The 18,076-nt window shown below is 41.6% G+C and overlaps 1 protein-coding gene across 1 annotated transcript in view; it reads right to left on the bottom strand.

Moving 5' to 3' along the window:
- The window catches only part of CTTNBP2 (cortactin binding protein 2), a 185,674-nt gene that overhangs the window by 51,724 nt on the left and 115,874 nt on the right, over positions 1-18,076 (bottom strand). The window contains exons 8-9 of the mRNA XM_062207328.1: positions 15,870-16,124; positions 2,788-2,905 (exon numbers count right to left, since the gene is read on the bottom strand). Coding sequence (XP_062063312.1) covers positions 2,788-2,905; positions 15,870-16,124 — 373 coding nt within the window. The remainder of the gene's footprint in view (positions 1-2,787; positions 2,906-15,869; positions 16,125-18,076) is intronic.

Raw genomic sequence — 18,076 nt, 5'->3', positions numbered from 1 at the left:
TCATTCAACTATTTTTCAGTATCCACAGCATTGTGTCAAAACTTACTCATAGGATTGAACCACAGTGCATAATACATACCTTTCCATCCTCACCTGCCTCTTGTCCCCTGCACTGAAGATAGGGTTAACTGCCCATAGAGACTCTAAAGCACCGTGCACGCCAATGCCTGCAGACATGCTGTTGGTTCACCTGGAATGCTCTACCTTCAGCTCTTTTTGAGCCCAGCCCTTCTGTTCTCACTTCAGTCCTCCATGGGGAAGCTCTTACCTCGCATGCACTGATACTTTGCCTCATTTAAAGTACTCATAACAAATATAGGCTTGGAGTTGTATTTTTAAAACTTTACACAGATTGTTTTATATTACATTTCCTTTCCTAGCTGCCTTCCTAACATTTCTGAGTGTTGCTATGGTGATTTCTGTAGGTAAAACTGATTTTTATGTGCTGTTTGTAACTTTAGAACATGGATTTTCTACTATCCATTCTCCCAAAAGATTTCCATTTGGAATGCTTTCCATGTTCTCCTAGGACCTACAATGTTGCAGTGAACATCTTCACGTGTCTTCTGGCACACAGGTGCAAAAGTGCCTCTAGCTTATGGACCGAAATAAATAAAACAGGTTTGTTAAATAAAGATAAAGGGCTCCTTTGTGTTGCTTTGACATCCTCTGTTCCTCTGTGCTTACCCTCTACACATCATTGCACTGACAGGTTCTGCTGTCAGCTGTATGGAAGTCGTCTTCCAATCTAAATGCACATCCTCTCGTTTCACTTCTCACACATCGTCAGAATCACAAACCTTACAGAGACTAAGAAATCATTCACTCTTTCATCCACCAACATATAAGCCATTATTACCCCCAGTTAACAGAGGAGCAAACTGAGGTCAGGGAATGTTCAGCATCTTGCCTGAGGTAACACCGACCTCAAAGAAGACTGGGACTAAGCTGTCCAGTTTTCCACAAGATGTGCACTTACAAGTCCTGTCGACATGTCTGAGACAGGAATTACACCCGGGTCCCTGGGTAAAATATTTTGTTAAAGGATTTGCCAGTCCCCATGTTTAGGATTTTCCATCCCTCTCCTCACGGGATGTCATTTTCGGGTCTACCAACTTAATCTAACTCCTGACACACTTAATTTAAACTTCTTGGTGTTATACTTGTTCCCAGACTCTCTATAGATGGATTTGTCTCATATGGAGCTACCTACTTGGTTTCCTAAAAAGATTTATTTATTTTATTTGAAAGGCAGAGTTACAGAGAGAGGCAGAGGCAGAGAGAGATCTTTCATCTGCTGGCTTACTTCCCATAAGGCCACAATGGTTGGAGCTGGGCCAGTCCAAAGCCAGGAGCCAGGAGCTTCTTCTAGGTCTCCCACCTGGATGCTGGGGCACAAGGAATTGGGCCATCCTCCACTGCTTTCCCTGGCACATTAGCAGAGATCTGGATCAGAAGTGGAGCAGCTGGGATTGGAACTGGTGCCCATATGGGATGTCAGTGCTGCAGGTGGTGGTTTAACTTGCTACATCAATGCCGGCCCCTGCCTACCTGACTTTAAAACACCACTTGAATTATATGCACTGTTGAGAATCTCATTAGCTCTTCTTTGCTCGTCATTTGAAATCAAAACTATTAATACTGTACTACACTGCCTGAAACATCTACTGCCCTGTACCAATTTTCCAGCTCTAATTCAGCCAAGCCAATGTTCTTCTCTTTCATGTCCCACATACTGTAACTATCCATGTGTATTTCTTTCATTTCTCCATGTTTAATTTCAAAAAGTGGAATTTAAATAAATGATAGCATTAGCATTTCAGAATAAATTCAGTCCAATAGAAAATTTTCCATTTCACTGTCAGTTTATGTTTAGTTGATGTACATAAAAAGCTGCAATGTTTTTACCAAAGAGTTCTTATAGCTTGGACAAAGTCTATGAGGCACAGTTTCAGTCAACAGTGATTCTGAAGTTTAAGGTCCTGAAAGTGAGATTTTGATAAAGAATGTAGTCCTTGTGTGAACCAAAAATTTCTGATTTTCTTTTATCCCTTATTAAAATATCCTTATAGTTAGCACATATTCTTCCCAACATTCTGAAGTTTCCTTTACCAGATAAGAGAATACACATCTATGTATTGGATTGAAGGTTAAAACTACTAACTTTTAAAATTCTGCTTTTTTTAAAGTTGAACTACTGACACAGTTGGTTGGATCAACAGATTGGGTTATAATCTTGACACAAGAGGTCATAATATTTTATATGGCCTAGAACTTCATATTCACAGATACACGAGTGAAGCTTTCATAAAATATTCTGAGGAATACATGTTCTCAGAGCTGGAAGCAATCCCAAAGATTATCAATTATCTTCAGAGATAGGTGGGCAACCAGGCACTGGGAGACACATAGGCTGCCTGGTTCATGGAGGCAGCTGATACAGAGTATACAGCTAGGATTCCTGAACCCTGCCAGTCTAATGTCTACAAAGATAATCTAAGTCATATGAGAAAAGCGACAATTATTTAAATTGCTCTCCTAGGTCAGTAAGATACAAGGGAGAGCTAGCATTATTTGAATAATGATTTAGTTCTGCAAAAAACCCTTCTGTGTGAAAAAGAAATAACAGCCACATTCATAATCAATAAGGTGCTTTTGCAGTAGCTGGGACACAGAAAACGTAAAGACGATGAGGAAACTGTGGTTGCAGTAATATTTTTTTCATTATTCTAGAGGTACCAGCAGAATACAGGAAAAAATAAACAACAGGCTTCAAACATCACTCACTCAGATTCTCCAGCAAGTGCTTGCAGTCATCAGTAGCAACATCATGCACAGTCCGATTGCACTTGTCTCTCTTTTCTGGCTCCAGCCCTCCATGCCTACATAAGATTTCTAGGCAGTTCTGTAAAGACAAGAACTCCATTATCTCCAAATCCAAATGAATTAAATTGAATACAAAACCCAAGAGAAAAGCCAGCTGCCTATAGCAAGCCAATCAAGAATTCACAGCAAGAAATCTTATTTCAATTCCAGCAATCCAAACATACAGATTAATCTCCGATTAATGTAAAGATTGTCTGGGAATGCAAATCAAAGAGTGCTTCATTTAAATGAGAACCACAGATAATAACGCAGCTCCAAATAAAGTCTTTTATGTGTCCAGGAAAAAAATTTAGCTTACTAATCAGTTTGCAGTGTAAAATGAAGAGTAAAATTGCCTTCAGCAGACAGTATCCTATTATGGTACTTTGGCAAAATAAAGCAAAAAGACTTTTGCTACAACTGGGTGCCCCTTGCTGTCTTCGAGACTTCAAACTACTTCCCTGGGAATGTATGTGCAGGGGTCCAAGTTTACCAATTCTGTACAGAATCCTCATAAGCCTTACATATTTGAGATCACATGCTGACCTACTTTTTATTTAAATATGTGGACTCCGTGTTGATCATGCTTTTTAGAAAACAATTCTCAGTAGATATTGAAGTTACGTTCCCTCTCGGTCTCAGTTTTTTCTTTTTCTGTGTTGGTTACATAAATATCCATTCAAAATATATCAGTAACTATGAACTGAATAGTCTTTGTCACCAATAATTTTTCAAAGGTGAAGTGAAAACTATACACATTCACATACTCTAATAAACAACCGCAGTGCAGGGTATTGCATGAAGAATTCTGCTACGTCAACTTTTACTACTTCATGACTTCTCTACTGATTTTCCAGAATACACAGAAAAGTGAATAGATCTGAAATCATGAGAAGGAACCAACAACTCCAACAAGCAATGTCCTTCCCATTGATCCTCTACACACACTCACTCACCCTCTCACTTCCGGCATGCTAGTAAACCAGGCAGCCAGAAAGCCTTCTCATCTTGCTGTAGAACTCCCTTTTTCTGTTTGGCCAAGTACACTTTTCCTTTTCTAATGTGAAGTCTCCTTAGTGAAGCACAGCATCCACACAGAGAGGTGATACAAAGAATTGGACAGCTTGAAGCATCAGCCCAGGGAAGATCCTCACAGGAGCACTGCAGAAGCCTCTGTTCCACCTTGGTCGCCCCCAGTTCCCTCGCCTCCAAGGTCAATACTCTCTTGAGTTTCAGGATGAGAGATTTGTTTAGCCTATTTCTTAACTACAAATGCAATCATACTGCAGTTCTACTTTTATATTTGGCTTCCTTAGTTCAACATTGTCTTCAGACCCATTCATGTGCTAGGAATAGTCATAATTCACATTCTTATTTAAAAAATAGGACTCCTATGTGATATTCTGTTCTATCAGGGGTGGGGAACCTTTTTTTCTGCCAAGGGTCATTTGGATATCGATAACATCATTCATGGGCCACCCAAAATTATCAACTTAAAAATCAACCCGCTATAGCATTAGAGAATTTCAAATCCCACCTGCAGTTACCTTGGCAGGGCCAGACAAAATGATTTCACAGGACTTACACATGGGCCAGATGTTCCCCACTGCAGCTCTATGAATATACCACAGTTTACCTATCCATTTACTTGCAGGTGGACATCTGTGCTCTACTAATAACATTCTAGTGCACATCTTCTGGAGGTCACATGCCGGACATATATACCAGTACTGGGCTGCAGGCATCTCTCCTATGTTAGTATGTACTACAAAGAGCTTCCCGACATGGCTATATCACTTCCCACTCCCACAAGGAAGATGTGTAACTTCTAGTTGCTTCATATTGCTTCCCAACATCCTTTTAATGCAATTAGGAATTCAGAACAAAGGATAGGAGCTCTCTAAGGGGCAGAAAGGAAAAAACAAAGTATGCTAAAACCACCTAAGAGTGAAATTTGAGCAGAAGGCTTATGCTGGTTGGACAGCAAAGCTGATAGAGAGAACATTTTTGGAGTTAGGGAAATGAAAGTCCTGCAAACTACAAGAGTGGGACCAGAGGACTCCTGAGGAAAGCAAACTCATCTGCTGCAAAGGGAGGCACTGTTTCTCACCCCGGAGCTGCTCGGATCACGGGGCTCCAAGTCTGGCTTTCACGGCTCTGTGGTTCACACTCAAGAAATCACTAAGCTAAGGAACTGACAACAAAGTCAAACATACAAATACTTCTCATCAAACTGTTATTACTCATTTGTTAGAAATCAGTAAATTAATATATTTAATGAGAAACTCAGATAATACTGACAAATTAACTTTAAGAAGCTTAAATAGCACGAAATCTGAAAACTAAACCTTGTAAATTCTCAATATGGGAAAAGATAAAAAAAAACATTTGTTATGTAAGTTAATAATTGTAGCAAAATTGTATAAGTGCCAAGAAAACTTGATTATAATCCTGCCAATACAAATGATTATATCTAGCTATTGATAATTTATTTGAAGTTTTTTGGGTTGTTATTTCAGATTCCTTATCTGGGTTTCAATTATCTATATCTCATATGGTCATTATATGACTTATATGAAAAGTATATATAGGCCGGCGCCGTGGCTCAACAGGCTAATCCTCCGCCTTGCGGCGCCGGCACACCGGGTTCTAGTCCCGGTCGGGGCACCAATCCTATCCCGGTTGCCCCTCTTCCAGGCCAGCTCTCTGCTGTGGCCAGGGAGTGCAGTGGAGGATGGCCCAAGTGTTTGGGCTCTGCACCCCATGGGAGACCAGGATAAGCACCTGGCTCCTGCCATCGGAACAGCGCGGTGCGCCGGCCGCAGCGCGCTACCGCGGCGGCCATTGGAGGGTGAACCAACGGCAAAAGGAAGACCTTTCTCTCTGTCTCTCTCTCACTGTCCACTCTGCCTGTCAAAAAAAAAAAAAAAGAAAAGTATATATAAAGCACTTTTTTTCTTGATGTGCACTATACTCTAATATATATTAGCAGCTGGTACTATTCTAATCGACACCATCACCACCAATTAGAAAACAAACCAAGTATTCAGTTAACTGGTGAGATATTATAGCACATCCACAAGTACCACCAATCCCAGGCTACTTCTAGGAGGTATTTCTTCAAGTTACAAACAAGAATGACAAAAGATGCAAGACACACATTTGCAGCTCTGCTGAGTTAAGATTCTTTCATTTCTGACCTCCAAAGTGAATTACTTCTAATGTCTATTGTGCTCAGGTAGGTGAGTGGGCAACATTAAAAGTAGTGACTTTCTCTTTAAGGAAGTATGAAATGTCAGTGTCCTTGTGGGTAGGGCCATCCAAACACTGCTACAAGTGCAGATTCCACGGCTGCTCTGGCTCCACAGAGAACATAAGGAAGATGAAACCTGTGATCCAATGGACACTGAACAGCTACAATAAGCATTTGTGTCACAGTTCCAACACTTTGTAAGTACGTAACATTCATTTAACTCCTAGATGATTTTTTCAACATGGTACTAAACACTTGTGCCAGCTGATAAGCTAGGGCTGAGGGTCCTGAAGATGAAGAAGATGGCAATTGCAGGTTGTAGGCAGGAATGCAAAGTATTGCAGAGAGTTAGGCTTGGGTGGAATGTGCACTGGGAAGGGGGCTGTGGAAGGGATGAGAGAAAAGGGTTACTTATGGAGGGACAGGAAGTGAGAAAGACTGAGGGAAGTTATGAAGGCTTTCTCCATGCTGGGGTTGTGGGAGGAGGAAAAGTGCTATGACACCAATCACTGACTCTTGAAATGCATTCCAAAGAGGTTGAAATTGGGCAAGGTGTCCTATCCAAGTGACATGGAGCAAAGAGTCGTGATGAATCAGATTAAGCAGAAATCCTATTAATTAGGATACACATTCATTTGCTGTAAGAGACTAAAAAGGTACTTCAACTTTCACTTGTACTCATACCTCATTTACCAAAATGTAGGGATGTAGTTTTAGTTACTTGCAATAGGAGGCTGAAGATTGTTAGGTGACCATGGGCCCTGCAAAAACAGGGGGATCCATCATTACAGAGGAAGGGTAGAAGAGATGGCGAGCAATGACAGGCAGTCTCTACCATGTTCATTCAAGGAGAGCTGAGAAGCAAAGTCCCAGTGCCTGGGAGACTAAGTAGAAATCCCAAGCCAAAGTATCAGAGATAAAATCAAAGTCACTATCAGCAGTCAATACTTTGAGAATAGGCAGAAGGAGAGAAAACGAAAACAGTTTGCAAGTGCACAAGTGAGGCCCAACTCAAGTGCTGGGGTGTGAGTGTAGCTATTTTGCAGGGCAGGGAGAAGCAGCCATTCAAATGGGAAATGATGTAAAAAGCAAAAAGTTGCCCTAGGTGTGAGTGCTCATAGATGAAGTCAGCTGGAATCAGCTGTGAAGGGCTGAGTGCTAAGCAGTTTGGTTGCTTCTCTGTAGACAGGGGAATGTGTTTGGGTATCAGGGCACTGGAAGATGTACTGGAAAGGGACCAGTTAAGGAAGAACTGCAATAGTCTCCACACTCATTGATTCAACAAACATCTGGGCCAGAAACTGTCTTGGGCGCAGTATATCCAAAGACAAGAAGGGATTTTTCTGGAGAAGGTGGAGCAGGAGAGAGGCATGCCAACAATTACACTAACACACAAGCTCTGTAAGTGAAGTGTGGAGATTTGCCCTGGGAACATCTAGCTCCTGGGAGCCAAGACTGAACCTGAGATGTTTTCCAGGCAGAGAAGGCTCAGGCAGGAGAAGAGGCCATGTGAGGTAACAGAAGAGCAGATACAAAGACAAGGAGAAGAAAGCAAGCACGGGATACTTGCACAGCAGCTGGTCATGCACCATCAGAGCACAGGATGCATTGGAAAAGGACATAGAACATGCTGTGGAGGACTCAGGTGAGCTCCCCTGTTAGAGGAGCCCTCACATGGCAACGTGAAGGGGGTGGAGAGACTGGAAACAAGGAGCATGGATGCATGTGGGCCACAGGTGACGAGGGCTCCCCAAGGGCAGTGTCCCTGAGACCAGGGAGGAGGTGACACATTCCAAGTTCACTTGAAAAGGGATAAAATCCAGAGCTGTCTCAATCATTTACATTCATCAAGTTAGGAAGATGGAACAAGTCAACACAAATGCCAGGTGATGCTACAAGATGGAGAGAGGACAAATAAGAGAGGTGGCAGAGTGGTTAAGGGTCCAATTGGAGCTGTATGGTAAAAGCAGAAAGGCTACTGACCAATTAGGTGGCCATCAGTAGGATTATTATGTAATGGCCTAAACTAGAACACTCTTAAAAGTAAAAGGTGACACTTAAAATAATCACAGTTCAGCAAGTGGCACGAACAGGCTGTGTTGGGAAGCTGGAAAGTTATCAAGGAGGGGCTGGCATTGTAGCAGAGCAGGTAAAGCCACTGCCCTCATTGCCAGCATACCTTATGGGTGCCAGCTCCCTGCTAACGCATCTGGGAAAGCAAAGGAAATGGCCCAAGTGCTTCAGCCCCTGCCACCTATGTTGAAGACCCAGAAGAGGTTCCTGGCTTTTGCTTTTAGTCTGGCCCCCACTTTGCCATTGTGGCCATTTGGGGAATGAACCAGCAGATAGAAGGCCTCTGCCTCTCCCTCTTGCTCTCTGAAACTTTGCCTTTCAAATAAATAATTCTTTAAAAGAACAAAGTTATCAATGAGATGCTTTGTAAACTATAATCTTCCTAGAAAGAACCTTCCTGGATAGACTCAGAAAATGCTCAGACAGTGCTTAGAGATGAGATTGGAATCCCATGGATTATATTGTGGGAACCAACAAGATAGCTCAAGGGAAAAAGTACACAGTGAGTGGAGGAAAGGGCTCAAAACCAATATCCAAAACAGAGGTGCTGGTGGAAAACACTGGAAAATCCATGGTGTTGGTTGGGGATATTTAAATTATCTTTAGGGTTCTGTCATTCAATCGCTGCTGTTCAAAATAAGCGAGCAGTCAATACTATTCATTAAACATTCTAGAATGATTAATAAAAATTATCCTCCCATATGTTCATATGTATCCTGGCTTTTTTTTTTTTTTTTTTTGTAGGCAGTTAGACAGTGAGAGAGAGACACAGAGAAAGGTCTTCCTTCCGTTGGTTCACCCCCCAAATGGCTGCTACGGCCGGTGCGCTGCACTGATCTGAAGCCAGGAGCCAGGTGCTTCCTCCTGGTTTCCCATGCGGGTGCAGGGCCCAAGGACTTGGGCCATCCTTCACTGCCTTCCTGGGCCACAGCAGAGAGCTGGACTGGAAGAGGAGCAACCAGGACAGAATCCGGCGCCCCAACTGGGACTAGAAGTTGGGGTGCCGGCGCCGCAGGCGGAGGATTAGCTTAGTGAGCTGTGGCACTGGCTATCCTGGCATTTTCAAAAATAATTTTACCTAAAATCTGGAGACTCTTTCAGTGTGTCTGTCTCTCTCACAAACTATGGATTAAGCCACCGCCTGCAGTGTCAGCATTCTATATGGGCACCAGTACAAGTCCAGGCTGCTCTGCTTCCAATCCAGCTCCCTGCTAATGTGCCTGGGAAAGGATTGGAAGATGGCCCCAGAGCTTGGGTCCCTACACCCATGTGGGAGATCCAGATGAAGCTCCTGGCTTTGGCCTGGTCCAGCCTGGCTGTTGGGACAATTTGGGGAGTAAATAAGCAGAAAGAAGATCGATCCTTTCTCCCTCTCTGTAACTCAGATTTTTCTCTTTCTGTAACTGACTGAATTTTTTTTTTCTAAATGAGGAAAAAAGAAGATAATCACAGAGAACCAAAAGTACCAAATCAGAATCCAGAGGACAGACTTCTATTTATCATGAGTAACATCTAGTTCTGATTACTTGGTATCTGGATGGTACCTTCTGTAACTTTCTTCTCTCTAAACCAATTACCCAACTTCAGTGACTCCTTTTACTTGGTTCCTATTGCAGCCAAAACATAGGGAGGAGGAATCTAAATCTTGGGGCCCCATGTGAATCTTTGTACTGACTTCACCTAGGCTGCCTGGAAGACCAGGTGACTCAGTAGCTCACAATAACAATGAGGCAGACAGACCACAGTCCTAATGGATAGCAGTGGTGACCTAAAGAGGGCAATGAGAGGGCCACTGGCTGACCAGTGGACAGCAGGTCTGCTTGGAGAGGACCTCCAGGATGCTGGAAGTAAATACCAGAAAGGCAAGTAAAAGACCAGGTGTGGCGATAGGCACCTGGGACCAGTGACTGTGGTAGAAACCTCTGTTAAAGCTGACAGACTAGACATGCTCTGAAAACCAGGAGCCGGCAGCTGAGAATAGAGCTTGGTACTTGCTTAGAGTCAAAAAACACAAGAGGAAAACCAAAATAATGAGAAAAATTAAACATAATTGAAAAAAATTAGTTAGCAGGGGAATGGGGGAAGCTTGGTGATATTGAAAACCCAAGGAGGGAAGAGTTTGTATCCAATACTCAACATGTAAACAACACAGAGATGGAGCAAGTCTGCACATGACTGGAAACCACAGGCTGTGGCAATTCAGAAGCGCCAGTACAACCTCCTGTCATCAAAAACTCATGCAATCCCCCAAACAAAAAGCCTCTGGGTAAAGAGCTTTAACAACAGAGACATTCAAATCCGAACACTTTCCTTACTTTTCTTAATGTTCTGTTCCCAGAACTTGATGTGTTGAAGGTACCAGGACAGAACAGAGTTTAATTCAAATATTTTTCCATCCCTTCACACAGAAGCTTATACCTTAGTTAGTCTCTCTGGAGCAGTCACAGGAGAGCTTTAGGAGATGGTGATGTGCATAAATTTCTTAACCATTGGGAAAAAGATCAAGAACTTAAATGGAAAAATTATTGATTTTAGAATCGGATCTTCTACGAATCAGCCTTGAAAAATCAGTTACACATTTTCTCGACTTGCTTTCCTCATCTGTAACATGAGGGTGTTGGACTAATAGGTCCCACTGAGCTCTGAAATGGGATTCTGCATCGAAATTCATGTGGAAATTGAAGTCTTCTAAGATAACCATGACATGGCCACCTTATGTGGACTGGACACATTTATGTTATCAGAGAGAGAAAAAACTCATTTTTTTTTTATTTTTTTTAATTTTTTTGACAGGCAGAGTGGACAGTGAGAGAGAGAGACAGAGAGAAAGGTCTTCCTTTGCCGTTGGTTCACCCTCCAATGGCCGCCGCGGTAGCGCGCTGCGGCCGGCGCACCGCGCTGTTCCGATGGCAGGAGCCAGGTGCTTATCCTGGTCTCCCAAGGGGTGCAGAGCCCAAGCACTTGGGCCATCCTCCACTGTACTCCCTGGCCACAGCAGAGAGCTGGCCTGGAAGAGGGGCAACCGGGACAGGATCGGTGCCCCGACCGGGACTAGAACCCGGTGTGCCGGCGCCGCAAGGCGGAGGATTAGCCTGTTGAGCCACGGCGCCGGCCGAAAAAAATCATTTTTAAGGTACACTTGTATGAGTACAGAATCTTTTGACTAACACATTATTTCATAGTTGTAACTGATTTGCCCAGAAAACTGGCCTTAAACATGTTGGTTGTGAATGGATTGCCTTTCAGGAGAACCATCTTAGCCTGAGTATAAACATTTTGTAGGTAAATGTTGCAAATATATTTTCCAATATTTTTGACTAGGAAAGAAAGATGCATGATATAGTGCCAAGTATCAGGATTCCCTCCCAGCTTCTAGCTAGTAAATCCTCTTGGGATTAAATATCTTATTCATGCCATCAGGCAAATGCAAGTAAAAACCACAATGAGGTTTGACCTCTCCCCAGTTAGAATGACTATCCTCCAAAAATGAAAAAACACCTAAGAATAATTGTGTGTTAGTTAAATAGTTCAACCAATGGTATTAAGTAGAACAAAAAAATACTAAAAGAAACCCCTGTTAAATATAAGAGTGAGAATAAGAGAGGGAGGAGATGTACAGTTCAGCACATGATCAATGAGATTTACCCCTAATGGTAGAGATAGAAATGTGCCAGGGGATTCCAAATCAATCCCATCAAGGTGGCATGTACCAATGCCATCTCACTAGTCAAAGTGATCAGTTTAAGTTCACAATAGATCATATTGATAGGTCTAAGAGTCAAAGGGATCACACAAACAGGACTAGTGTCTGCTAATACTAACTGATAGAATCAAAAAGGGAGAGAATGATCCAAAATGGTAAGCAGGATACACAGCAGACTCATAGAATAGCAGATGTCCTAAATAGCACTCTGGCCTCAGAATCAGCCCTTTAGGCATTCAGATCTGGCTAAAAAGCCAATGAGAGTTTCTCAGGCATGGAAAGCCAAGACACTAGAAAAAAATGACCTATATGAAAGATCTCTGTGAGTGAGATCCCAGTGGAAAGAACGGGCCATCAAAGGAGGAGGTACCTTTCTCTGAAGGGAGAACTTCCACTTTGATTACGGTTTGTCTAAATAAGGTCGGAGTTTGTGAACTCAAGAGGCTTCCATAGCCTTGGCATCTCATGATAAGAGCCTTGGGTGATTACTGACGTCACAAATAAGAGTGTCAATTGTTAAAACAACAGGAATCACTGTGCACTTACTCCTCATGTAGGACCTCTGACCTTGATGTGTTGTGCTATGAGAATTAATGGTAAAACTAGTACTCAAATAGTACTTTATAGTTCGTGTCTCTGTATGGTTGCAAACTGTTGAAATCTTTACTTAGTATATACTAAGTTGATCTTCTATATATAAAGATAATTAAAAATGAATCTTAATGAAGAATGGGATGGGAGAGGGAGTAGGAGATGGGATGGTTGCAGGTAGGAGGGAGGTTATGGGAGGGAAAGCTGCTATAATCCAAAGGTTATACTTTTGAAATTTATATTTATTAAATAAAATTTAAAAAGCTAAAAAAAAAACCCAAAAAACAATAAAAGCTGGTGAGGATATGGGGGAAGGGTACCCTTTACACTGTTGGTGGGAATGTAAATTACAAACATGGAAGACAGTATGGCGATTCCTCAGAAAGCTAAAAAATGATCTACAGTATAACCCAGCCACCCCACTCCTGGGAATTTACCCAGAGGAAAGCAAATCAATGTTTGAAAGAGTTGTCTGAACCCCCACATTTATTAAAGCTCAATTCACAATTTCCATCAACTGATGACTAGATAAAGAAAATGTGATACACACACACACACACACGATGGAATACTACTGGGCCATAAAAAAGAATGAAATCCTATCTTTTGCAACAAAATGGATGCAACTGGAGACCATTATGCTTAGTGAAATAAGCCAGTCCCCAAAAGACAATTATCATGTTTTCTTTGTGATAGTTGATAAAGATTATTTTAAAAATATAGGAATGAATTGACATCTTATGTTGATTATTGTTTATAGCCCTTATCTATATTACTTTGGAACAGTGGTTTTTCTACTTTTTCTTGGTGAACACTATGGTCAGTGGTGCCTTAAGCCTGTGATTATAAAGTAAATTGAAAGTGTGATATTGTAAAAAAGAAAAAAAAGGAAGACAAGAGTGGGGATTGAGAGAGTAGGATGGAGGGGAGTATGGTTATCTTCTTAGAATTGTATCTATGACATACATGAAATATGTTCTATTTATATCAATAAAAATTTAAAAATCCTAATCACAAAATGAAGAATTTAGATTGGAAGATTAAATATCTACTACAGGGCTAGAGAAATCAATTCTTTTTTTTTTTTTTAAATATTTACTTGAAAGGCAGAAGAGACAAAGAGAGATGTTCCATCTACTGTGCTGGTTCACTCCCCAAATGTCTGCTGGCTTAGGCCACACTGAAGCCAACTGCTCAGAACTCCATGTAGATAGCCCACCATGAGTGGCAAGGACCCAAATACTTCAGCCATCATCTGCTGCCTCCCAGGGTACACACTACCAGGAATCTGGATCAGAAGTGGAAGAGCCAGGACTCAAACCAGGCACTCCGATATGAGACACAGTCATTCATGCTAAGAGGTGACATAGGTACTGGGCTATAGCCTAGCAGCAGTGTGTGAATTTTGTCAATCATGCTCACTTTTTAAAATCCAATTCTTGTCTAAAATTCATCTTATACTTCTTAAAGTATGAGAATGGAGAAGAGTCTTAATCTGAGACAAAGAAATGATATTTCCTTTTATTGAACAGTGACCGAGCATTCACTGCTTGCTGGGGTCGTAGAAGTTGATGCAGATACATCCTTTATCATAAAAACTCCAGGCCAGATCAGGAATTCATAATTAAAGAGCTGAGCAGCAACACAATTACCCTACAGTGGGGAGGGTAGCTCATCTTGGGGAGAGACTCAGTAGACAAACTTCCTGGATTAGGTGTGTTCTGATTTGGTTTTGTTTCTTTGCTTCTGACTGATTTGCTTCTGTACATCTCCCTCCTGTCATTAAATCTCACATGATAGAGGTTATTTTTAGGGGTGGGAGTTTTCAAATCACCCCTTCCATGCACCTCTCCATCATCAATTGAGATTCACAATCCTATATTAACCGCACATTTTCAAATAGAAACTATTAACATTTTCCATTTTTGTCTCCGAAGCACTTTTATGTCAAACGCTATTGCATTCCATTTATATCAACACATACATAACAAGTTTTCAGAATTTTTGTGTCTTTTTTGTTCAAGAGTCAGCGGGAAAAAAAAGTCTGCTAACAAATAATATCTCCACATTGTATTAAATTCTTTTTGTCATGTCTTTAAACAAAAGTCGAAAATGAACAGCTTCTGCTACAGGAGCACAAAAGTAGCAAGTCACTCAGTTCATACACATCTCTCAGTATGTGCATGTAGACAAACAGATCACAGCACTTAAATCCAGTGTATCTAAAACCACCTTCCATCTTCTTGTTCACAACAATGGCCTTGCTTTGCTGTCTGGGACCATCACCGTTATGTCTCTATTCAACTTCACATTTCCCATACCAACTCAGTCCTTGGACATTTTTAGTTTGTAATATCTCATATTATGTCTGCTCCTTCTGTCACCTTTCACTTAGCATCTCCCCCTGCCATCAGTTTTCATCATCTAAAATATTTTACATCCTATTTCTAGATGAATCAATTTAAACTGCAAAGCCAATTAGTTTGTTCCTACTGTTCCCTCCATCTGAACTACTCTCCTCTCCCATTGGTGAGTGGTAAGTTTAGCCTACCCCATAAATTCCAAAATAGTTTCCATTTCTCCAGAACAAGCCATTTCTGAACCTAACATTCCTGAAACTCTACCCTTTGAAATACGTATGTGGTCTTTGTTTTTTTGTGCAATCATTGACTTTTTATTCTGTTCCAACTGTATGTTTATTACCCTTGTGTTTGTTGTGCTTCTCTTATCCTACATTGTCTAGTGCCCTGCACAGTTGCCACTGGAGTAGCTGTCACCTGAAGGCAGCAATGATTTCTGCAAATGTCAGCATGAACAGTGCCTTGCCCTCAGGAGCTTCCTAACAGCTTGTTGCTAAGGTGATTTAAATAGAAAAAAGTAGGAGTGACCGACTATTTAATAATCAGAATCTTTTTGCAGTCTCTCTGAGACAGCACAAAATCTAGCACTCCCTCTTAGCTCTCAGTAAGACAGTACTGGCAAGGAGTTAGCCTGGCAGCTGAGGGCACTGAACAAGGATGTGAACTCTGGAGCAGGGTCTGACTCCTGGCCCTGCCTCACACCACCCGCACGATGTTGGCAGTGAACTGAATAACCCAATGAACTAGATCGACTCCACTCTTTTTCTGCTGTAGATAAAATGCTTGGAATTACTTTCATGTTTCTTATTAACAAACTAACTACAGTGATGTCTATGAAAAGTCTCTTATAACCTTGACCATAAAAATCTGCAGGACTGGACCCAGGGCAATCTGTATTGGCAGCTGATCCTCTCCTGCAATAGCACCAGTCTCCAATCCTGCTCAAGTACACTCAGTCGATAGCACAATTGTGTCCTTCACCAAATTACAATTGCACAGTGAGACCAGCTGGTACCAGACACACCTTAAAGCCTTTCGAAGCAGCGATGTGGGCAGCAGTCCAGCCCTCTCTGTCGGCATGGTTAATAAGATCTGCAGAAACAACGGGTTCGGATGTGCCTTCAGAACTCTCTTCCCCACCATCCCGGGCAAAGGTGCCCGATTCAGGCTCCTCCTCATTGGAAGAGTTTCCCCGAGCTGCTGCTCGATAGTACATGAGGAGCTTCAGGCTGTCCACATTACCAGCGTCCACGGCTGCGTGCACTGGTGTCCAGCCATCCTGAAAACAAAATGATGGAAGGGAAACAGTTGATGACGGTATGAATGTTGAGAAGTCTTATGTCAAGTTCTCCTCTAAAAGTTCTTACCCTCGCCCCAGGAATCAGGAACTGAATCAGGAACTCTGGGGAGTAGGGTTGGGGCGGGGGGAGACATCCACAATCAGTTTTAAACAAGCCCTCCCCTAGAAGGCACCAAAGTTTGACAAGCACTATGATATGATTCTATGGAAAATCTTTCCATTTATAGTCTCTCATTTTGATATACTCATTCATAGAGTTTGTCTTTCTTTTTAAGATTTATTTATTTATTTGAAAGGACAAGTTGCAGAAATAGAGGGAGAGACAGAAAAACAAAGAGATCTTCCATATCCAAAGGGCTTCAGTGGCTGAGCCTGGGCCAGGCTGAAGTCAGGAGACAGGCATTCCTTCTGGGTCCCCGACGGGGTCGCAGGGGCCCAAGCCCTTTGGACTGCCTTTGGCTGCTTTGGAATCTGAATCGTAAGGGGAGCGACTGGGACTTGAACTGGTTGGTGCTCATATGGGAGGCTGGTGATGCAGGTGGGGTGCCTAACCTGCTGCACCACAATGCCAGTCTCTCGGTCTACTTTCGATTCAGGCACTCATCTTTATTTTTTAAATTGTTTCATAAAAGAACAGAGCTTTGTTTTGGTGACTTGAATTTTGGCTTTTTTATTTTTTAACCTTTGTTTCTCCTTTGACCTAATTGTTTAGTGTAGTATGTCATATAAATATACTTTGGTGAGGTTCAGCACACTTTAAAAACTAATGGATAAGAAGGCAAAGAAACAGATGATAAATAGCAGCCATCTTTAGACTGAGCCATTGAATCATTTGCTAATGTTTTCCTTGTTGGTTCTGTACCTACACCAATGACCCCTTGCCTAAACAAGTGCATGGCTGAGCACTGACTAACAAATGGAGTTGAGTCCTTGGCCTCCTATCAGGTAAAGCAGCGTCACAGCTTGTTTTCTAGTGGTTGCAGAGAACTTTACTCAGAGTATCCATCTTTTATTTATTTGCCTTTGGGGAATTTTTTAAACAAAAAATTTTTAATTGTAACATTTAATAATTTTTAACATTTTGAACATTGGCTTCATATGTGGAAATTATATATATATACATATATACTAATTTTATATCATAAAATGTGGGAGTATCAGTCTTAAATAGGCACCAAGTCATAAGAATTTTTTCAGGCCTCTCTCCCTTACATTAAAAAGCCCATACAGCTCATCTTGAAAAATTTGAGTTTCCCATCTTCCTTTGATTTTTTTTTTTATTAAAAGGCACAAGACATACTTATTCCCTTAATATTCTTTATGAATTATACTGGTTATCTCTGTACTTTTTGAGCATATGCTTAAGATTTTGTTTAGCTCATCAACAAGTAACTTGAGAGTTTGGATTCCTATGTTGTTTATAATACAGGATATGATTTGAATTTTTTTTATGCCACACTACTATTTGTCATTCAGCTGGATAATGTTAAATTCATGTATTTTTCATCTTTGAGGTAGAATTTTAAATGCTTATCTTTTAAAATTTACTTTCATCTACTTAAAAGGCAGAATAACAGAGTGAGAGAAAAAGAGAGTGAGAAAGGTAGGGAGGGAGTCTTCCATCCACTGGCTCACTCCTCAAATGCATACAATAGCCAGGGCTGGGCAAGGCTGGGACAAGGAAACCAGAACTCTGTTCAAGTCTGCGATATGGGTGGCAGGGGCTCCAACACTTGAGATATCATCTGTTCCTCCCAGGATGCATTAGCAGGAGGCTAGGTCAGAAATGGCGGAGCCAGGACCCCAGCACTCCAATATGGTTTTATCAGCATGGCAACAAGAGGCGTAACTTGCTGTACTACAACGCCTATCCCTAAGGCAAAATTTTTTTTTCATTTATTAAACTTTTATTTAATGAATATAAATTTCCA

Source organism: Lepus europaeus, chromosome 1 (genome assembly GCF_033115175.1).
Source record: "Lepus europaeus isolate LE1 chromosome 1, mLepTim1.pri, whole genome shotgun sequence".
NCBI classification, from domain to species: domain Eukaryota; kingdom Metazoa; phylum Chordata; class Mammalia; order Lagomorpha; family Leporidae; genus Lepus; species Lepus europaeus.
Note: the sequence above shows the minus strand (reverse complement) of the source record. Positions and strands in the feature narration are given on the sequence as shown.